This window comes from Grampus griseus (assembly GCF_964374135.1).
Source record: "Grampus griseus genome assembly, chromosome: 2".
NCBI lineage: Eukaryota > Metazoa > Chordata > Mammalia > Artiodactyla > Delphinidae > Grampus > Grampus griseus.
Window position 1 is genome coordinate 73,426,202 of NC_139018.1, and position 22,362 is coordinate 73,448,563.

At 51.5% G+C, this 22,362-nt stretch overlaps 3 protein-coding genes and 1 long non-coding RNA gene across 6 annotated transcripts in view; 2 read left to right on the forward strand and 2 right to left on the reverse strand.

Moving 5' to 3' along the window:
• The window catches only part of LOC309817983, a 44,412-nt gene extending 43,775 nt beyond the window's left edge, over positions 1 to 637 (reverse strand). Inside the window, exon 1 of the long non-coding RNA XR_014296290.1 lies at positions 588 to 637. This is a non-coding gene — a long non-coding RNA (uncharacterized lncRNA). The remainder of the gene's footprint in view (positions 1 to 587) is intronic.
• Positions 638 to 956: 319 nt separating this feature from the next.
• Positions 957 to 6,185, forward strand: SDR39U1 (short chain dehydrogenase/reductase family 39U member 1). Its single transcript, XM_082647695.1, has 6 exons — positions 957 to 983; positions 1,291 to 1,397; positions 1,494 to 1,576; positions 1,951 to 2,072; positions 2,827 to 2,970; positions 3,245 to 6,185. Exons 1-6 carry the CDS (start codon positions 968 to 970, stop codon positions 3,655 to 3,657), a joined length of 885 nt encoding a protein of 294 aa, XP_082503821.1. The 5' UTR covers positions 957 to 967; the 3' UTR covers positions 3,658 to 6,185.
• An 11-nt stretch (positions 6,186 to 6,196) lies between these two features.
• Positions 6,197 to 13,974, reverse strand: KHNYN (KH and NYN domain containing). 3 transcript variants are annotated; one of them, XM_082647693.1, is made up of 8 exons: positions 13,845 to 13,974; positions 12,827 to 13,047; positions 10,889 to 12,009; positions 10,600 to 10,730; positions 10,419 to 10,515; positions 7,687 to 7,794; positions 7,377 to 7,478; positions 6,197 to 6,837 (listed from the first exon to the last, which is right to left on the reverse strand). In XM_082647693.1, the coding sequence occupies exons 2-8, from the start codon at positions 13,025 to 13,027 to the stop codon at positions 6,585 to 6,587; spliced, it is 2,013 nt and encodes a 670-aa protein (XP_082503819.1). In that variant the 5' UTR covers positions 13,028 to 13,047; positions 13,845 to 13,974; the 3' UTR covers positions 6,197 to 6,584. The 3 variants fall into 3 exon arrangements, with proteins under 3 accessions (XP_082503819.1, XP_082503818.1, XP_082503820.1); XM_082647692.1 differs by lacking the exon at positions 13,845 to 13,974 and adding an exon at positions 13,710 to 13,776; XM_082647694.1 differs by lacking the exon at positions 13,845 to 13,974 and adding an exon at positions 13,137 to 13,230.
• Positions 13,975 to 14,906: 932 nt separating this feature from the next.
• On the forward strand, positions 14,907 to 16,156 carry CBLN3 (cerebellin 3 precursor; the record flags this gene model as incomplete). The annotated part of the gene is made up of 3 exons (XM_082648757.1): positions 14,907 to 15,206; positions 15,500 to 15,619; positions 15,959 to 16,156. 3 exons carry the CDS (start codon positions 14,907 to 14,909, stop codon positions 16,154 to 16,156), a joined length of 618 nt encoding a protein of 205 aa, XP_082504883.1.
• Between the last annotated feature and the right edge of the window lie 6,206 nt (positions 16,157 to 22,362).

Sequence of the window (22,362 nt, forward strand, 5' to 3'; positions counted from 1 at the left end):
GATTCGGGAAGTCTTCTTTGAAAAAACTGGTAACCGAATTCACCGAGGTAGATTCTTGGGAGAAAGTGCACAATGGGAAGAAAGGAAGATCCGTAGGACCCAGCTTTGAGGAATATCAACATTGTAAGACCTTAGAGGAGGTGGAGCAAGCAACACAGACTGAATAAAGTTGGGCGAAAGACCCAGAAGAGAGTGTGGCTTTCCTTGAGGCCGAGAAAAGAGCATTTCCAAAGGAAGGGAGGAGTCAGCAAGTGTCCAGTGATACAGAGGTCAAGAAAAACGACTGAAAACTAGGCGTTAGTTTTGGTGACACGTGGGAAATTAGTGATATTGGCGAGAGGGACAATGAATGATAAAGGCAAAGCCAGATGGATGTGAAGTAGAAGTAGAAAATGGACACCACTCTTTTAAGAAGTTTGGCTATGAAGGTGAAGAGAAAGATAGGACATTAGCGGAGGAAGAGGGCTGGAGAAGGGTTATTTTAAGTCGAGGGGAACTTGAGAACGTTTAAATGCCGACAGGAAGGAGCCGGAACAGGGAGAAGAAAAGGTGAAATAATAGGCCGGGTAGAGAGAAATCCATTGTACCTCTGGACGGATTCTCTTGTACTACGTATCCACCAAACTGAAGTGACAGCCATAATTCGGAGGACTGAGCAACTTCGGGCTTTAGGTCAAAGGTTTTTTCTACACTAAAACCTTCCCTCTTCCGCCTCCTCCCCTTCTTCCCCCGCCCCCTCAGTCTATTTCCCCACCCCCCGGCCTCCTTGCCAAGATCCCCGCCTCTCCTTGCAGTGAAATATACAGCCTTCGCTACGAATTCTTCCGGGTCGCCAGGCAGGACCACGCCCAGTCCTGCCCGCCCCACAAGTGGAGGGCGCTTCCCGAAAGACGCATGCGCAGAAAGGCTGCAGTCGTCCTAGAGGTGGACTCTAAATCTTGCGCAGGCGCGTTAGGTCCTGGTCGCTATGAGGGTTCTTGTGGGTGAGGGAGGGCAGGAAGGGGGAGTGGGAGGAGGCCGGTTTATACGAAGAAAACATAGCCAGAAATTGAGGGCTAGGAGGCCGTTTCTGAGAGAGGGCACCGTCTCGTGCACAGGCAACCTGGCCTTGGCCTCAGAGCCCTAGAAGCCGAATCTCCCTAAACTCTGTGACCTGTGTCACCTCTGCAACGCGGGGAGGGGGCGAGGAGGGGAGAAGTCTGGCGTCAGATGGGAGGGCACCGGAAGAGGGGGCCACGTGGGGACGGAAGGCGCCCCCGGGAGGATAAACACCTCTCATTTTCTGATCAGGTGGCGGAACGGGCTTCATTGGGACAGCCCTAACCCAGCTGCTGAAGGCCAGGGGCCACGAAGTGACGCTGGTCTCCCGAAAGCCAGGGGCCGGTCGGATCACGTGGGTATGTCCAAATTCTGGAAGCATGGGGGGTGGGGGTGGGGCCTAGTTTGGTGGCGCAGGGCGAGGGCTCGCGGGCACTGTGTGCTTTCTCCAACAGGATGAGCTCGCTACGTCGGGGCTGCCCCGCTGCGATGCCGCCGTCAATCTGGCGGGAGAGAACATCCTCAACCCTCTCCGCAGGTCAGCCGGGCCCTGAAGCTGACATCCTTCAGAGCAGAGGGAGGAAAGGGCCGACTCTGAGGATTACTGTGAGCTGTGGAGAATGGGACTGCCAGATTGAGAACTCAGCCCGTATACCGGACTGCTCGTTCCCCCACCCCCACTCCTCCACAGCCACTTGCCCTTCTTCCCGCTCAGCTGGTGGACCTTGCTCCCCACTCAGGGTGCCCAAAGTAGATGTGCCTTTTCCTTCTACAGAAGAGATGGACCATTCCTCTAAGCTGCAATGCAGGGTTTTATTAGAAACGGATATGGATGGGCCCCAGGGAAAGAGAGGAAAGGAAGGGTATGTACATGTATTTAGTGGCATTTTATTTCCCCCGTTTCTCCTGCAGGTGGAATGAAGCCTTCCAAAAAGAGGTTCTCAGCAGCCGCCTGGAGACCACCCAAATGCTGGCTAGAGCCATTGCCAAAGCCCCACAATCCCCCCAGGTCTGGGTCTTAGTCACAGGTGTAGGTATGTCCCACACCACCAACCCTTAGACTAGCCAGGGAAAGGAGGGAGCACAGTGAGGAGCAGCTCAGGCCCCAGAGTGCTGGTCTTTTCCAAGCACGGGATCTACCTAGGCCCTCATTCCATGCATATTTCTCCTGACTTTTGTGTACTTTCACTGAGAAATGGGGACCTCAGAGAAAGTGAAGGCAGTGGCACTGCTCCCAGTGCCAGGGAAAGTCCCACCTACTTCCAGGTCCCTTATTTCTTATAGCACAGTTCTTTAGGAACAGAATTCTTGATTCTTGTATTTTACCTTTGGGACCAAATAACAAATACACACACACACACACGCCACTATTCTAAGTGATTTGCACATATTACATTTAATCCTTACAAGAAACCTATGCAGTAGGTACTATTATTCCCATTTTAAAGATGCAAAAATTCTGCACAGAGACGTTATGTAACTTGCCTTTAGTCAGAGTTAATAAATGGTGGAGCTGAGATTAAAACTCAGGCAGTCTGGCACCCAAGTCTTTATTCTTAGCTTCTCACTCTAGCACCTCAGCTTAGCCCCATAACGAAAAATAAGAATGACTCCAGGGCCGGAACAGGTCAGCTCATGGAGAAGATCAAGGGGAAAATATCCATGGCTCTGAGTTCCCGTGGGGAGATCCCAAGGGCCAAGGAGGGTGAGGCCAAGGGGAGCCTTGACTGCAAAGGGCCAGACAGGACCAAGGACACGCAGAGCAAACAAGTGCTGTTCCACCGGCAGCTTACTACCAGCCCAGCCTGACTGCCGAGTACGATGAGGACAGCCCAGGAGGGGATTTTGACTTTTTCTCCAACCTTGTAACCAAATGGGAAGCTGCAGCGAGGCTTCCTGGAGATTCTACACGCCAAGTGGTGGTGCGCTCCGGTGAGAACCAGGGCCCTGGGTATCAGACAGGGTTGGAATGCCTTCTCTGGGCTGGGAGGGTGGGGGGATAAGGGGAGCTGGGCTTACAGAGGATGCCTCCACTTCTAGCTAACCTACAGGTGGGAGGGCGGGACATCCCAAAGAGAGCCACACCCCTTGCCTGCCACAGAGCAGTCAGCATGGGGAAAAGGTGAGGAAGGGGAAGCAGGGAGGAACAGTGGGACTGCCTGGAGGCTAAGGGGCCTTCCTGTACCGTCCTTCTTGCCCGCTCTAGGGGTTGTGCTGGGCCGTGGAGGCGGTGCCATTGGTCACATGCTGCTGCCCTTCCGCCTGGGCCTGGGGGGCCCCATCGGCTCAGGCCACCAGTTCTTCCCCTGGATTCACATCAGAGACTTGGCAGGAATCCTAGCCCACGCCCTTGAAGCAAGCCATGTGCAAGGGGTCCTGAACGGAGTGGCTCCAGCCTCCTCCACTACCAACGCTGAGTTTGCCCGGGCCTTGGGCGCAGCCCTGGGCCGCCCAGCCCTCATCCCTCTCCCCAGCACGGTGGTACAAGCTGTCTTTGGGCGAGAACGTGCCGTCATGCTGCTGGAGGGCCAGAAGGTAGTCCCAAGGCGGACACTGGCTGCTGGCTACCAGTATTCCTTCCCAGAGCTGGGGGCCGCCTTGAAGGAAGTCATAGCCTAGGTGGGGGAGGCTCAAGGAAGGGCCTGAGGCCTGTCCCTCAGCGGGGGGCTTTCCTAATGAGAAACTATGAGCTCAGGTTCTCCTCTGCTTAAAACCTGAACCATCTGGTTCTTAGGGAGTCCTCTTTCTTTCTCATTGTCCTGTTGCCTCACCTTATTTAACTGAGAGACTGTCCGCTGTTTCAAGGCTGCAGTCTCATCGAGTTGGGACCTTAACCTCTTCAACTGCTCCTAAATAAATTCCCAAGTTTGGTTTCCCTGCATGTCCTGTTCCTGGCCCATTTCTCCTTTTTGCTGTGTAGAGAATGTTCCGCAGCTTAGGCAATAAAGGTAAATTATCTCACTAGCTTCAGCTCATCTCTTTGGCCTAGGTTCTGAAATTTATTTCAAGGAGTGCCATCCTAGGAGACCCTTTACTTTACATGGGGTTTTGAAAGTTATAATGTGCAACATCTCCCTTCTTGGTCCCTCCATTGCCAAAAGAGTTGGCAACAAATTTGAGGCACGAGGTTATGACAAAGGTAGAGGCAAGAAGAATGGTGATCCATTTCCAGTGGGCTCTGTGGTCACCCTGCATACTTGTTTCACGCAGTGCCATCAGGATGCCAGCAGAGGAAGGGACAAGGTCCAAGTCCAGGACAGCCTTCAGTCTGTCACTGAACAGCAGTGAATTGATAAAGCAATCACACACTGGCCCCAGTTCATCAGGCTGCAGCAGGACAAAGCTGTGCAAAGCTTAGGACTGTCAAAAGATAAGGACTTGCCTCTCATCTGACTGGGACCACTTAAGTCAACCAGGATCCCTAGCACAAAAGGGCAGAAGATACCTCGAGCCCACTGCATACCCACCAGCATTGAAAGTGAAAGGTACAAGGAACCTATCAAAAGTTACAAACTCAATCCTTTCAGGGAAAAAGCGTCCCAAGTATTCATCAAGGAGCCTCCCCCTTTTTCTCGACCCTGGTTTCTGCCACAGTTTAACCAGAAGCAGTTCCCCTAGCCCCCAATTCAGGCCATATTAACCAATCTCCTTTCTCCTGAGGAGACTACGGGTTGTCCTTGAATCACTGTTACCACCCCGACTAGCCTCTCCAACCCGCCTGCCCCCAGCCCAGCTCAGTGCAGTGTAGTGGTGGACCTCACCAATGGGGAGGGGCAAAGACCCTGGGACCCTAGGACCCTCTCCATCATCATTCAGCTCCACGTGCTAGTTGCTGATACAAGGATCTGGGGTGATTTCAACTCCCTGTGCCACTCAGGGAACAGAAGTCAGCCTAAAAAGAGGGCCATGTCCAGGGACTTGCTGCAGGGCCCAGACAGCACAGAATCCAGGAACACCTCTCTCACTTCTTTATCTGGTTTTGGACTCTTTAGGAAGTTGACTGGCTCTGTACTGTTCCCGATGGAATGACTGGCCTCAAAGGTAGAAGTAACAGAAAAGCATATTTGGGGATGCACTAAAGGAAGGACTGCCTAGTACTGTCCACGGATGGATGTGCTGCCTCGGAGGTAGTAAATTCCCTGGTACAGGAGGATTTCAAGCAGACACAGGACAATGACGTGTAGGAATCAAGGAGGAAAGAGAATGTCCTGAGGTGACAGCAGCTGGTCTGGTGGCCAGTCAAGTACCTTCTGACTCTGATTCTTCAATTTTCGTTTTCCAGATTGGTTCCTCTAGATACAAACTCTATAAACCCTCCCATCCGCATACACGCACACACGGAGCAGAAGTGGGTCTCGCTTTATGCAACATATATGTTCTGTAAAGAAGATGCTAGGGTCAGGTCACATGAACGTTTTGCTCGCAGAACATGGCTTCACTGGTTTGGTGACTACTCAACGCTCGAGCAAGTGCATCAACTGGGGACTGCGGACTTTCTGACACATTCGTTCAACTGTAAACAAACACCTGAATGCAACAGGAGAGCTGCCATTGATAGGAAGGAACCCTGAGAGTTTTCTGGTAATGCAAACAGTCACCCCTAATTAACCGTTTTGTAAATGTGGATTTGGCGGGGGAGGGGGGTTGCCCAAAAGGGACGCAGCCATTATAGGGCTCATTATACTGAGGATGCAGTGTTAAAACATCTAGGGCACAGGTCCTGGGGACAGAGGACCCTCAGCTCTCTAAAAGTGAGGTTTTGGTTAGGAAGCCTGTGCAACCACAGACAGACACACCTGAGGCTTGGTCCAAGTACCTTTCCTCCAAGGAGCTTTCCTCCACGTTCTCATCTCTCCTCCCAACAGGCTTTTTTACCCCTGACTTGTAGGCGGAAGTAAAGACCAAGATCAATCAAGGTCACAGGCAGGCATAGCTGAGACCAGAAGCCAAGTCTCCCTCTGCCTTCTCCACCAGCTCCCCGCTGCCCCACTGTGACCCAGACCCCATAACATTAGCCTTTCCAGGGCCCAGCATTCCCTTTGATGCGCCCAGGAGCCCAGCCAGGCCTGGGACTCGTCCTGTCCTCTGGCCATCAGAGCAGCAGCCAGGAGGAGGAAAGGCTTAGCTTCCTGGCCACCTGTTCTACATTCCCCTCCCACCCACCCTAGCCTCCATCCCCAGCTCAGCGTGGAGGAGGGGCCGACAGTCCCCATCTCCGTGACCCACCCTTCCCAGCAGCCCCCATTCCCTACAGAAACCCTGCATAAAGCAAGGTTAAGAAGTTAAGGCTGAGCAGAACCTCCTGAGAGCTGGTTGAGGTCCTGACTCAAGGTGAGATCAGGTCACCTTACAGACCTGTCCCCAAAGTGCCCCAGGCAAGAGCATTCCCCACACACGAATGCACTTCCTTGGTGCTTCCCTGACACAAAGCACCAACTCAGGGTGAGACTGGGTCAGGGTCTGAGCAGCAGAGGGACCCTCACAGAATGAGCTGAGCTGGATGAGGCTGGAGCTGACGGGGTGGCTGTCACTCAGACAGGTGAGGCTCAAAAGTTGAGACTGAGCAGGGCCTCAGAGAGCTGGTTGATGTCCCGGCAGTACGGCTCCCGCTGCAGGATGAAGTCCACCTTGTGATCCTGGCCCCAAAACACCTCCAGCAGTTGGCGCCGGAGCCGCTCTGTCTCCCGCGTCTTCCGAATGCCACCACTGCCTTTCTCCTCTTCTTTTCTCCCCTGCTGCTGATTACTGTGTTCTGTGAAGCCCCTGGCAGAATGCTGCGCCTTAGAAGACCCCTGTGCCCTGGGAAGAAGCAGAGGGAACAGGAAGAACTGATGAGCATCCTCGAGGGAGGTGAGAGCCCAGTGGGCCTCCCTGCTCTCCGCTCCCAGTCAACTGCCCTGCCTAGTCTGGGCTCTGGGGAGTGACCCTGAAGTTCCAGAAACTGACCACTGAGGGGCAGTATCAACCCACTTCTGAAGGGAAGATGGCCTGTTCCTTTGGAACCTGGAAGGTGAACCTGCCACTATCTACTTCTAGTCTAATAAATTAATCACTTTATGTCCAACAGAGGGCATGCTCAATGCAGCTGGCTATAAGTAAAAGCAAGCACCTTCCAAATAACTCCGTCCAACACACTGATTAGGGAAAACAGGAAACAGGAGCTTCCCTCCCAGCCAGGAGGGTCTGAGTCAGGATTCCTTGGGCCAAGCCCAAGGCAACTTGAACTACTACAGAATAAAGCTGGCCCAGATTGAGGTCATTCTTCCCCCAATTCTCCAGGCCTGCAAGGCTCCTGCAGAGCAAAAGCTAGGGCTGCCTAGGAGAGTCTGAGGCATTACCTGACCGGCTTCTTCAGGAACTCATCCAGTGTAGGGCCATTTCGCCCCAGTGGGTCATCAGGCACCATGAAGAGGTTTCCCACGAAGGTGAAGGGCAGCAGGCTGGATGGGCACAGAGAATGTGTGGTCACAGAGGGGCCTTTGCCCACCTCCCGGACAGTTAAGACCAACACCATCAGAAGCTGCCAGCTACCATCCTTCGCAAAGCAACGTCAGCCCCTTCCCAGAGTCCTCACCCGGTGGCAGAGCAGAGCTGGTTTTAGAGAAAGGTCTGAGTCCGTGCCCTGTGCTCAGGGGAGGGCTCCCTCACCGCTCTCTAATGATTGCCATCCACTTCTCAGACTCCTCTGCCAGGTCCCGGAACTGGTCATTGGAGACAATGATCCCATCGGTCTCTTCAGCCAGCTTCACCATGAACCTGTCACGAAAACCACGGCCGCCATATTGGGACTCTCCAAGGTCCCAACCCCAAAGAGCGTTATCGACTCCCGTGACCCACTTCCGGTGATGGAGTTCTGGCCCCCTCACCTTGATCCAGCCCCCATGTGACTGACTGCATATAGGTGCCACGGGTTAGAAAGGAAACTCATGAAAGATGAATCCATCGTGGTTCCCCAATAGCATCCCCTCAAGTCACCACAATCCTCCACTCAACACTTTGTGCCTCATTAGCGTGAAATAGAAAGATCTGGCTCTGGCTCTGTCTTCTTCCACCGTGCCCCCATGAATCAGTCACAGATCCATCATGCTTCTCCTCTGAAAGGCTTTCCACTCTGCTTCCTTCTTTTCCAGTCCCACCATTACCATCTGAGCTACCTGGACATTACAAGCATGGTACTACTGCATAGCCTCCTGATGAGGGGGTCCCCTGCCCCAAGCCACTTACCACCCTCCAGTCTCTCCTGACCTCCCCCAAGAGAATATGCTCTTCCTACACAAAAGTCTTCCAAACTTGCCCTTTATCTACCGAATATTTCCACATGCCCAGGCCTGGCAGCCAAGGCCATCTAGAACCCAGCTCCAAGCCACTCTTATGGCCTTATCTCACCCCATACTCCCTGCTGTACTCAGCTCCTGCCAAAATCAATGATCAGATTACACCCTGTTCTTCAAACATGCCCCGTGCTGTCCGACTTCCATCTTTCTCAAATTTTTCCTTCCATCTGGAAGGTGCTTCCCCAACCTCACTGATGAACGGAACCACCAGGGGAACTTTAAAAAAATAGATGCCTGGGCCCCACTTTAGTAATTCTGATTCCACAGGACTGGGGTAGGACTCATGAGGTGAGTCCTTTTTAACAGGTTTAAAATCTAGAGCTCCAACGCATCCCATGTCCTTGTCGATCAATCAACAGAAGCTCTCAAAGCTTTCTCTTCCCACAAAACCCCAGCCAGAAGGGGGATCCCTTTCCTCTCCATTCTGTACTGTTGGTTTACATTTTCTTTGGGCTCTTTGAAGTCGAGAATCAGGTCTTCCCTGATTCCCTGCATTCCTGCTTCCTTCGGCAGGCCACGCACCTAGTACTAAGCAGGCAGTCAGTATTTGAAAGACATTGTGGTATAGAGGGGACTAGTAATCAGGATTCGGTGTGACAGGTGTCTGGTTCTGAATTTCTGTCCGGGAAACAAATTAAGAAGATGACATAAAAATGTATATGGTATCATATAAGGTACAAAAGGTATTTTCAAGTTAAGCATATTTTACTATTATCACATTACATCATACGTTGTTCCGCAGTATTCAGTAGGCCTGTGCTACGTGCCACTGTGTTTTTCACTGTAACTAGGCAAAATTCCAAATTCATATTGTGCTGTCTGCCTATCAGGACGTACACCACTGTACAGACATGTGCCTTCAAAATTTATTACAACTGACTCAACCTTCAGTTTTAACTGTGTCAGTGCTGGCGTGTAAAGAAGATTCCATAGCGCAGATAACCTGTGAAATCTAGACATAAAACAGAATAGCATCGGGAGAACGTGAACTTTTTGTAGAATACCATTTTCCTGTTAGGGAGTAAGAGCTAAGTATTTGAAAAAACAAAATATATAATCACTTCAGTTTGGAAACTTGTTTTTAATTTAAAACCGAAAATCCTAGAGAATAAAGAACTTGTCACTAGTTTTTTTAAATCGGTTAGTTAGCTTTTAAAATCCGCCCATCTCCCACACTGTGTGCACACTGGGGAGGGAATGTGCCCCGTGTTTTTCAGTTAAACCAGCTAGCAGCTTTAAGTTCTCATTTTCCCTTTGCTACTTCATAGCCTTTGCCAAGAAAATTAACTACTCTGACCCTCCGTCTCCACTTCTGTACAAGAGGTAGGCCCTCTGCCACACTTGATTGGATCCATGAAAAACTAAGGAACATCACTGCCCTCCTGCCCAGCACCTTGAGTGAGACAAACACATACCTTAGCTTTTTTTGACATTCACAAGGAGGATGAATAAATGGAAGAGGACCTTGAGACAAAGAGATTAATCCACTAAGAGACTCCACAGTCAATGACTGTGCAACCTGGGACTCAAATCCAGACCTGCAAATTCTAAGACCAGTGATCTTTCACTGTCTTTTATTATACCATGTTTTGTACAGTCTTACTATGCATGGAATGTGTTTTTTCATTTATCGTTATTTTGAACATTGATTCTGGTTTTTCCAGAAGGTTGGGGAATTTCTCTATGTGTTTGGACATCTAGGTTGTAAGAGGCATTTGTCAGCTATTCACGTCATTGGCTTTCCCATCTTTCCATTAAACCAGTATTTTCTAGACAGTAAGGCACTGTATAAATATGAGGCATCCTTTAGTTTGATGAGTGAAAAGTGAAGGATGAGTGGACAAACAGAGCTGTCCACCATCCATCTCATCCTGCCTGCGGGGCAGGTTTACCTCCCCAGTCATAGGGGCACGCGGAGGAGAACTGACCCTTGTCCCACGACTCAGGCTTACAGACAGTGTGAAGGGTCAGGAGCTTCTGTCTCTCCCTCAGTCTCCCACTTGGCTCCTTGAATGTCCAGCCTGTGACCAAGAAAGAAGCAAATACCTGTCGTCATAGGAAGAGATCCTCTTGCCATCCAAGACCCGGGAGGGAGTGAGGGAGAGCAGGCTGAGGGAATGCAGCTTGTGCAGGAAGTGACTCTCTAGAGAAAGAGGAGCAGAATGGGGTTATCCTCAAGGTGGAAGCAGGGCCCATCCCCGGACACAAAAGACCAGTCCCAACTCACCTCTGACCTTGGAGTCCCTACTGAAACGCCACTGAGGCACAAAGACAGTTATGTCGCGGTGGCCACGGTCCCAGAAGTACTGCACAGCAATGGCAATGCCCCGGCTGGAGAAGTAGTGCTGGAGGCCATGCCTGCAGTGGAAAGGGGTCAGCATTCTGGGACCCCCAGGGGGGCCTGGCAGCCTGGCTGTACTGCCCCCCACTTCGCACATATCCCCAAGGTGAATGCAACTGCCCATCTCGTCGTCTCATCCCCCTCCCCAGGACGCTCAGCCCCACCAGGTACTCACACCATGGCCACGTTGCTGCCATCGATGACAATATGGCGAAGGTCTGGCTTGCCTGGCACATTGGCAAGGCACAGGGTGAAAGGGTCCTGGAGGGCCTCCTGGAAACGCTGTGTGCCAGTCACCAAATTACCCCCCCGGGTGCCTCGTTTCCACGGAGACCCCCGACCTCGAGCCACGACCTGCTGCTTGTCTGCCCTGTCTCCTCTGTCCCCTCGATCTCCGCAGTGCCAAGGGGGTTCAGGCGCCGGTGGGGGGCTGGGCACTCTTGGAGGTGAGGCTTCCCCATTATGGAGCCGCTGCAGGAGGGAGGCTCCCCGGGGCTGGGCTGCCTTCTGACAGGGGCCCTGGGTGCCAGGAGGGGCGCCCTGGACCCAGAACCTTCCTCTTTCCTGAGGCACCCCCTCCTTCCCCAGGGCCTTCCCTTTCAGAGGCACTGCCTGCCCTGCCTCTCCTCCTCCTGACTGTGGCCTGAAGGCCACTTGTCTCTCCGAGGCCTCTTCCCCGGGCCACTCCTTCCACCCCAAATCCATCTCCCTGGGACCACCGTGCTTTGTCCCCTCCTTCTCCATAGCACATCTCTCTCCCCGTGACTCCTGCCACCCTGCAGGTCCTGTGTCCAGAGACTCCCTGCTGTCACTCAGGGGACTCCTGACTCCCTGGTGCTGAGCACCCAGCAGACCTGGGCTCCCCCACTCCCAGGACGGGAATGCTTGGGGCCCCTGCCCCCTGGATGCCTCTTGCACCAGGCTCAGCAGTTCTTCCTGGACAGCAAGGGGCAGCTGCAGCAGGGCCTCTGTGTGGGCATCCCCCCGGGACTGCAGCAGAGAAGAGAATTCTCTCAGCACTCCAGCACACTGGGAGGCTCCAGGGGATGGCCCCAGCCGAAAGTCCCAGCTCAGCCGCTCCACCAGCTCCTCCACTCGGCTCTGGACCATGACAAAGGCCTCGGTCAGGCCGCTGACCATCAGCGAGCCGGGCGCCCCCGGCACCAGGTGGGCTGATGTGCTCCAAGTCAGGCAATCAAGGAAGAAGCCCTGGGCTCCCAGAAAGATGCAGTGCAGTTTGGGTGGGTAATGAATTTCATTCTGTAGCTCTGGGCTGCAGAGACCCTTCAGGTACTCCTGGGGGAAAAGGTGGGGAGGGGAGGTAGGAAAAAAAAAAAGAGACTGCTGGAATCCTAAGTGGCCCAATAGCTCCTTCGGGGCCGCTGCTCTCCTCTGAGCTCCAGGATGCCTGAGGAGAGCTATGGAGCCCTACAGATCCTGAAAAACGTGGTGGTTAAGAGGGGAGCGAGAAACTCACTTCTTTGCCTTTTCAGTTGACAGCCCGTGGCTGAATTTCCATTTAGAACTTGCCTCAACTTAAGAAACTGTTATAATTAATTGGTTAAAAGGCTGTCTCTTCTAAACATTTATGTGTGTGTATGCGTGTTGTATATTTCCATCATAACAATCATCATTGACAACTTTTACCGAACTCACGCTTTACATGCTTTATCTAAGTCACAATAAGTTCAGTGAGGTGGGTACTGTTATTATTCACATTTTATAGATAAGGAAACAAACTAGGACCACAAGGATGGTATTTGGTCGTGCCTTACTGTAAGTCCTGACTAACTCCAAAGGAATCAGTGTGGCCTCCCACCCCACAGTGAATTCCTTGGTGGAGCCTGCCTGCCCAACCAAATTATCTCTTCTCCCCCAAAGAGTAAAAACTGATTTGAACTGAGTCACTAATCTCCAAGCCCTGGCAGAATCTGGGTCATCGCAGCAGAAATGAAACCAAAACTCTTGACAAATAGAGAGTTTGGAAGTTCCTCAAAGCTCAGGGCCAGTGAGACAAGCAAAGAGTGGAGATCCTCCCCAGCCCCTCCTCTCTTCTGCCTCCTCGGGGGAGGGAGTCATTGTTTTCCCAGAAGGGTCAGGGAGAGGTGTTCACCTTGGCTCTGCTGGCGTTCTCCTTGGGGCCCTCCAGCTGCAGCCAGATGTGAGGGTTCTCAGGACAGTCCTTCGGGAGGACGCTCATCCCCACCCTGAAGATGCGCTCCACATAGGGTTGCTGTTCCCGCACCTTGTCCTCAGCCTCCGCAGACACCGCAAAACGGTCAGGGGACGGGGAGCCAGCCCCCCAGGTAGGCATGGCTCCTTGGCCGCCCAGCCCTGGAAGGAGGGAAAGCAGTTCAGAGCCTCAATGTCCCCTCAACCCAAATTTGGTCTCCTGGCCTACACCAGCTATCAACAGGTCGCACCTAGTTACCAAACTGGTAAACCCAAGAGGTAACCAGCACTTCAGTCCAGCCTGGGGATAGGGAGGGAATGTCAGATTATCTGGACACAAGGGCCTTCTCTCCGGAGACAAGTCATGGATAAACAAGGAAGGCTGTCTCTCTGGGATGGGTGTGTGGCCTTTGGAAAATGACCACAGCCCTGAGCAGGAAGCGGGGGCGGGGCGGCGGGGGGGGGGGAGATCCAGCTGGGTCTGGAGGCCAGAAGGAGGGGACAGGTGACGAAAGAGTCCCTCTCCTCCGGGTCTCTGCAATCTCCGAGTCCAAGACGGCCTCTTAAAGATGAATCCTCACCAGGGCTTGAACTGGGCTGTCCTCTGGGTCCCTTGTCAGCCATTTCCAAGGTTCTAGCCACTCCCACCCCTCCCCCTTCCTCCGCAGTCTGCTACACCCCTCGGTCGGGCCACGAGCCCCACGCGGGGCCCAGGGGTCGGACCGGGCCCCGCCCATAGCCGCTGGCGGCTGCCGCCCTCCGACTGCGCTCTGCACTGCGGCCTCTGGCTCCCGCGGCCCGGGCGCGGGGGAGAGCGCGCCTACCCGCCTCGCCGCCCGCTGCGGCCTCAGTCCCGCCGGCGCCGCTCGGTGCCCGCCGGCCCCAGCTTCGCCCGCGCCCCCGGCCCAGGGAAGAAAGGCGGGGGGCCCGAATCTGGGCGGGCCTTCCCGATTCCTCACCCAACGGGGACCTCTCTTCCCCACATCACGAACAGTTTTTTGAGTCACTTCCTGGCCGGGGGCGGAGTCAGCTGGGCCCCTCCCGGGGCTGGGCCTGCACCGAGCCCCGGCGCGCGCCCGCCCCCGCCAGCTGCAGGCTGCTCTCCGCCGGCGGCCGGAGCCTCGGCCCGGGCCCAGGCCCCAGCCGGGTCCCCGCCCCCGGCCCCGCCCACAGCCTACTCGTCCCCCCACCCCGCCCCCGCCCTCTCGCCCGCTCTTGCTCCAAGCCTGTGGGTCACGTCTCCGCGCTCTTCTGAGTTTTCAATCGCTCCACACAGTTGTTTCTCAGGAATGAGGAACCACTTCATGGAGAGATGGAGGTGAAGAGCGCCTTAAACGGACTAATGCAGTCCCTTCGGATGAAGATATAGAAGACCAAGGAAAGAAAGAGACGGGCCCAGGGTCACAGGACAGTGACACTGTTGGGCCAAGCACTTTCCACCAAAACAATTGCAGGGAAAACACAAGGACACTCCCTTTTTTCCAACGGTGGAAAAGATGCTGCTAAGAGGGCTGCTGACTTGCGACGGATTTTGAAGAGGGGAGGAGTGAGGGGAGGAGCTGTAGGAGCTGTCTCACACATACGCACACACTCACACACATACACATACAAGAATTCACAGTCTCACACAGACACCCATGTTCTCTGTCGTCCCAGTTCCAGCCTTCAGTGCTCTCGGGAGGGGCTGCCCTGGGGTTTTGGCTGTAGCCCTCCTGTATGGCTGCCTCATTTCTCCTCTCCCTCCCAGAGCCCAGCTGCTGTCATTTTGTGCCCTGCCGAGGAGGCAGGAACTGCAGTGACAGCATAAGTAGGAGGCAGGAACTGCAGTGACAGCAGGAGTGAGAGGCAGGACAGAGTCGTGGGGCACAGAGAGGGATGGAGAGGGAGATGCCAAGACCAGGTGACCATGAGTCCCAGAGAGGGCTGAGAAGCAGCGTGAGGGGTGGTGAGAGCCTGGAGGAGAGGTGGACAAAACCAAGGAGCAAACAGAGAAGGCTTGTGGGTCACAGAGCCACTCAACCATGCTGGGAGCAAAGCGACACTGGCCACCAGGTCCCTCACTCAGCCCTTGGCTGACCTTGGCCCTGACACTTATGGCCCTGAGGACAGGGTGGGCCCAGGAGGGGACAGAGCCAGTCCTCCTGGAAGGTGAGTGCCTGGTGGTCTGTGAGCCCAGCCGAGCTGCGGCAGGGGGGCCAGGGGGAGCAGCCCTGGGAGAGGCACCCCCTGGAAGAGTGGCATTTGCTGCAGTCCGAAGCCACCACCACGAGCCAGCAGGAGAGATCGGCAATGGCACCAGTGGAGCCATATACTTCGACCAGGTAATCCCTCTACCCTGCAAAGACCTGGAATCACTGTCCAAACCCACTCTGCTGCTAAGGAAACAGCCCTGCTGTGGCCAGTTGCCCCCAAGCCTTCTTCCCGTCTCCCTTCCCTTCATTCCCACCACACCCTCCTTGCCCTTTCTCACCATTGCTTTTGAATCCGTGCATCCCTCCTGTTTGGTCTACTTGCCACCCCTTCCTTTCCTTACTCACTGCCCCTTCCCCCCAATCCTGGTTTCCCCTAGCCCCAGGCATCCCCAAGCCCCACTCAGTAGGGTCGCTTCTCACAGGTCCTGGTGAACGAGGGCGGTGGCTTTGACCGGGCCTCAGGCTCCTTCGTGGCCCCTGTCCGGGGCGTCTACAGCTTCCGGTTCCATGTGGTGAAGGTGTACAACCGCCAGACTGTCCAGGTGACCTGAACCCTAGGCCCTGTCCCATCCCCAGCTCAGGAGGGGAAGGGAAGGGGGAAATAAGTGGAGCCCAGGGGATCCGCAGGCAGACCTCCATTGGCCTGCATCCTGGGGGGCCAGGAGCAAGGCGGGAAAGGGCCCGCCTAGCAGAGACTGTGAAGGAGGCACAGAGTGCAACACCGGCCACCTCTCAGCCCTCCCAGGAGGGTGCTCTGAGCCTCAGGTTCCCAGGTTCCAGAGTGTCCCTCTGGGGCTGCAGAGAAGGAAGGAAGCCCTCAGGAAAGTGGGGGTCCCGGGACAAGGACTAGGGAGAGGTGCTAACTGGGCTCCCCTTCCCAGGTAAGCCTGATGCTGAACACATGGCCTGTCATCTCGGCCTTTGCCAACGACCCAGACGTGACCCGGGAGGCAGCCACCAGCTCTGTGCTACTGCCCCTGGACCCTGGGGACCGGGTATCTCTGCGCCTGCGTCGAGGGAACCTGCTGGGTGGCTGGAAATATTCAAGCTTCTCTGGCTTCCTCATTTTCCCACTCTGAGGACTCAAGCCTTTCAAGGAAGGAAATCTAGCCCCTGACCCCTGCCCTCTGCCCTCTCCTGCCCCAGAAGTAGCATCTTCAGGGCAGGAGAGAGACTCCCTCTGGCTGCCTTTATTATTCCACGTCCTTGCATGGGACCCTGTACCAAACATCCAAGGTGAAGAGTAGAGCTCTGGTGTCTCGGGACCTGCCCCTCTTAACCTGCCCCTCACAGTTGCCTCTCACTGCATCTCTTTCTGCCTGCAGCCCTAGGATCAGGGCAGGGTTTGGCAGGTAGGGAGGCCTGTGCTACTTTGCAGACTCTGCTCCTCCTGTCCCCCCAACTCCAACCCAGCTTCCTGCTCAGTGCTATTGGGGAACAGGTGGTACAGGTGAGCCTGACAGGCCCCTACAGGGGACCAGATGGACCAGCCTCAGCATACCCAGCAGGCTCCTTCCTGTGAGGAGTGCCAGCATCACAGATCTCGGCCAGCACAGTCAGAAGCTGAGCCAGCACTGTGTGGACTAGAGCAGGAGGGAGACTCAGCCAGTAGCAGAACTGTGGGGAGGGCCACAGAGCAGCCCAGAGCCTGTGGCTGGTGCGGCAGGAAGGGGGCATGCACCCACCTGAACACGGTATACATTTTTCACGTACATTGGGGCAGCCAGCCGACGGTGAACCCAGCATCTATTTGTGGAAGATCCCAGATGGACTCTGGCCCTCATCTCCCCACCCAAGACATGGGTGTGTATGTTTGCTTTGGCCGAAAGTGGGTATACAAAGGTTCCTTTGGCAGCTGGAGGTGGAGGTAGGTCACATGTGGGCAATTGTAGATCTCCAGGCATGGAACACATCAATGACCGTGGCCCCCTCCTAGAACTGCTCCACCTTTGTAGTCTCAAGTTCAATCACTTCATGCTCTGACCACCACCTCCTTCCTCCCAGCTCTCTCAGGGACCTTCACTGTACCTGTCCCACACTATCCCACAACCTCTCTTCTTTCTCCTGATTTGTGCTGTCTTATCCTCCTCCTTAAAATTCCTTGGATTCCATAATTCATCCTTTCAACCACTCTCCTGCCAGTATTATAAACTGTGTCTCACCTCTCTGCCCCATTGGCCCAGCATGGATGAATCTATCAATAAAGTAATTAGAGAATGATGCTCAGTGAGACCCTATAGGATCACTAAAGAGAGAACACGACATTACAACTGGGTTCAGGGGTTACAGGATACAAGCAGGTATGCTGTAGGGAAAATAAATGTAAAACTGTATGTCAGAGTCAAATAAAAAAGAATTTGGTAGTGCCTGAGTTAAATAGGAAATACCAGTTGTGAATTTGTGGTTTTCAAAAGAAATAACTTTTTCAAATTTTGTCACTAAAGCGGCATAGAAACAACATCAGGAAAAAATCTGATATGCATTCTTAGCACCTGAAGCTTTGCCTCAGATATTATTCTCCTTTAAAAGGACTCAAGGTCCCTTGAGAATAGCTCCATGTCATAAATAACTCTAGGCCTGGAACCTATTGGTGAAGACAAAAAGCAAAGGTGCTTTCTTAAATGTAGGGTAGAGCTGAGAAGGCAAAGGAACCAATCTTAATAGGCTTCCACAAATTGACATTCTGTGACAATTTGATAATCAGAAGGAAAATAATATTGTTAATTGGAACAAGGTGAATTTTTAAAATCCACAACTCTGTTGTGATTTTCAAAAAGGAAGAAGTAACTATACAATGTACAAAAATGTAGTTAGTCTACTGAGCGAAGAAGTATGACTATAATAGGATATTTTTAGGTAATTTTGATAAGTAGAAGAGTATAAGTAGAGCAGATATTATATCTATTCATAAGGTGCATTTATTTTTCTTTATCTGCATAAGTAGGGAGGGGTGGATCCAGAGAGCTCTCAGTAATTCCAGAAAACGTTGGAACTGTACCAAAAATGAAAGAGACTGATTGGCACCATCTGGTCATATATTACAACTAGGAAGAAAGAAGCTCCCACAGTGTGTTACATGAACATGAATTAGGCAAACGTCCAAAAGATAACTGCTCACTGCTCAAACATGATCCTTCATTTCTTGGGAAAGGGGGCCCCTCTACTACCCTACTAATTATAATGAGATTACAGGAACAGTAAAACCCAAAATAATAATGGCTTAAACAAGGTGGCAGATTATTTCTGTCTCACATAGAAGAATCTGCAAATAAAGACTGCAGGGTTGGATGGCAGTTTTATGATCGCCACAGCCCAGTTTTCTTTCTTGCTGTTCTACCACCTTTAGCATATCACCTCCTGACCCAAGATAGCTCCTTGAGCTCCAGCCATTACTTCACCCTTACAGTCCCAGGAAGGAGGAAGGAAGGGCACACCCATTTCCTTTTAAAGAAGCTTTCTGAGAGGCACCTCCAACAGTTCTGTTTGCATCTCATTGGCTAGAATTTAGTCATATCTAGCCACACCAGGCAAGGGAGAGAGGCTAGGAAATAGAGTCTTTATTCCAGGCAGCTATGCCCAGCTAAAAGTCAGGAGTTATATAATAAGGAAGAAGAGGATACTGGGGAAAACAACAATATTGGGGATATTGGGGAAGTTTGTAAAAATGAAAATGAGCTAGATAAATGTGTAAATAATGTCAGTAAAATTATTGTATTAGTTTTTCTATTGCTGTGTAATAATTACCACAAAGTAGTGTCTTAACACAACTTTGACCTATTTATTATCTCAGTTTCTGTAGGTCTGAAGTCCAGCAGAGCATGACTGGATTCTCTCCTCAGGGTTTCATTAGGTCAAAAGAAAGGTGTAGGAAGGGCTGCCTTCCTTACTGAAGTAGAAGAATCCACTCCCAAGCTCATTCAGAATTCAGTTCCTTATGGTTGTAGGACTGAGGTTCCTTGCCATCAATCTCCGGGCCAAAAACGTCAGGCCAAGTCCTTCTCACAGTTTGAACCTCTCTGACCTACCCTTCTGTCACGTCTCTGACCTTAAAAATTCTCTGATTTTAAGGGTTCTTGTGATTAGATTGGGCCCACACAGATAATCCAGGATAAGCTCTCTATTTTAGGGCCCATAACTTTAATTACGTAGAAAATGTCCCTTTACCGTTAAACATAAAAGGTTTGGGCATGGATATCTCTGGGACATCTGCATATCATAGTCATTAAACTTAAAGATGACATCGTTTAAAGAAAAGGCATCCAGTTACAATACACTAATCCATGGGAAAAGTGTGGACTTGAAAAGTTCCAGTGATATGTAAGGTAAGCACTGGCTCAGATTTTCATCATCTTAGAAGGTAAAGTATTTCCCAGGTCCCAACCAAGAATTCATTGATTAATAATTCAAAACGTCATCTGCACTGAGATATATTCTTCTTTTGGATATCCAAATTCAAAAATTGGTCTGAACTGAGATAGTGTCCTTCTCTTGGGTCTACAAACCCATTTTTATAATGAGTATAAGAGTAGGTGTAAAAAATTTTATAATCCTTGTAAGACGTGTGTGAAAAATTTTATAATCCTTGTAAGACATGTGTGCTTTACCAAAATGCTTGATGCTTTTAGAGGAGCTGACATATGATACTCATGATTTGATTGAAATGTATAGGAAGATTTAAGTTTGCAATCAATGTTTAAATAATCTGATTTGTAAAATGTGTAGATTTTGACTTGGTTATAGAGTGTTTAAACGTTGAGACAGTTTTTTGCTTAAGTAGATTTATGAAGTAAATAAATTAAACAATAAATAAAGCACAGATGGTGGCTAGTGTTCCTCTTCAGGCACGAAAATCTCCTAGGACTCTAAGGATCCTAAGAATAGAATCCAACTGTCTGCCTTCCCTACACCCACGCCCTGGTAGCTGATTGCTACAGAGAAAAGTCCTGCTGAAGGATATGCCGTGCGTCTAAATCCAGGGTCTCCAGCCACCCCTGGAGCAGTTCTCCAAGCAATTCTGTGGTTTCCTTTGTCAGCTTCTTTCCTCATCTTCCCCCGAATCCAACTGAAGGCTTCTGTTCTCTCCTTAAAACTTTTACTCCTCCAACTGCCCCCCGCTGCCAGCAGCAGACTCTTCACCTTCTACTTCACTGAGAAAGCAGAAACCCCAGGAGGAACCCTTCCCACCAGCGCATCCAAAAACTCACCTTCCTTATCTCTCCTTCCTGTCTGGCTCAGTAGAAGTCGTGTCCTTCTTTCTGTCAAGGCAGCTATCTTCATCCACCAGTCTTGGATTCCATTTCCTGGAAACATACTCTTTTCTTTGCCTCTCCTCCCTCCTGTATGTTCAGTGTCTCCCTCCCTACTCACTCCTTCTGTTTAGCAGTTAAATAGACTCAAGTCTCTTACGTCTAAAACAAAAAACAGATGGATATGGAAACAGTGGTAGATATATGGTTACCCTCAGCTTTATATGCTAGTTAGCGTCACCTCTCCTCCCCTTTAGAGCCAAATATCTATGCTTACCAGTTGCTCACCCCTTAAGTCAACTGCAGCCTCTGCTACCCCACCTAAACTGCCCTCAAGCTAATCACTCACAACTTCTTCGTCACTAATGTCACTATCATCTAGTTCTCTGTCACTCAGGCTCTCCCTAACATTTGACCCTGTCGGCCACACCCTCCTTCTAGAAGCCCTCCCTGCCCTCATTTCCCTGACTGTGCACATGCTCTGGGCTCTGCTTCCACCTGTCTGCTGAGGCCACTTTCTTTTTCAGCCTCCTGTACCTCTGCCCATCTCCTAAATGTCAGTTTCCCTCAAGGTTCTGCCCTAGGATTCCTTTCATCCTGACACACTCTCAAAAGCCTGAATCTCCATCCATATGCTGACAACTTCCACATTTTTTATCTCTATCCAGGACCTCCCTCCCAAATGTCAGATTCCTACTTTGCCTAGCCCACCTTAAAGTCAACCTGCTAAATAATTAGAGTCTTTCCTCCCGAAATCTCTTTTCTCCCTTATTCTCTGTGTCTAAAAGTGGAACGTCCCTGTTGCCCTAACCAAACACCAGCCATGTTCCTCGATTCCTCCCTCTCCCATAACCCCCATAAATCAGTTCCATCCATTGTTTTCCACCCATCTGGCTGCCAATATCTCAGAGTTCTACGAAAGCTTCCTAATTGGCCCCTTGGCCTCCAGTTTTGCTTCTCTGAGTCCATTCTCCACACAGGGGTTGCCAGAGTGGCAACTTCACTGCCTAAAGCCCTTTAGGGTATTGTGGGGAAGGCAGAGGGTCTAGGATTAAATCCGTATGGCTTAACGTGGTTTTTTTTTTTAGGTCCTTTGCAATCCAGCTGCTGAGATCTCCCCTGATTCATTTTTCACCATCTATGGGAACATGAAAACTTACAAAATAGCACTATTTATTAGCTGAGGGAAAATGGTACCCCCTTGTGTGTTGCGGGACCCATAGCTGGTGTATTAACTTAAGGATATGCAGATTATGATCTGCTGAATGCGGAAGCACAGGCCACCACATGGGGTCAGGAGGTAGCTCCGTCGGTTCCCCATCTGGGGAAGTAAGAACCCTGTAGTCATTTTGATTGAAGGTGTAGCACACTCACACAAAGGAAGTAAAGTTTAAAGATTTATTACTTACAGACCCCAGAAACCAGAAGGGGGGAAAGGGAAGCAGTGAGCCAGGAGAAGGGCAGTCCTCTGTCCCAGTTCACGTGTGAGCAGGATAGCAAGAACCTATTATGTGTAAGGTAGTTGGGGTGCAGGTCACTAACTTTACCCGGACTCAACTATACGTGGTCATTTCAAAGGGCGCCCCAGGAAAAGCAAGTGAGAATTTGGGGCAGGAGTCCTAAACTCAGGTCCTTATCTAAATGTCCAGACTCTGGGTGTGAGCAGGGTCATTGTACTGTAAAATGCCTAAGCGGCAACTCAAAATAGAGATTTTCTCATTATAGCTCAGAAAACGAGGGCATGGCATTCGCGTCAAAATTTATCAGGGCCAACAGAATTGTTCTTGGACCCAACTGAGGTAAACCAGGCTCTGTTTTAGTTTGTAAATCATCTTAATCTGGACCAAGCTGAAATGGAGAAATCTTAATATACAGTATACTAATGTATATTAATATCATACATTAATAAAGGATAGAGAGGCCATAGATTAGTGGGGAGAAAGTAACTCTAGCAACAAAGTGAATATACTTGCATGAGAAGGAGTGAGCATAGCGGTGAAGGTGGTGGGCACTGGAGCCTCTCACTTAGTAGCTGCACG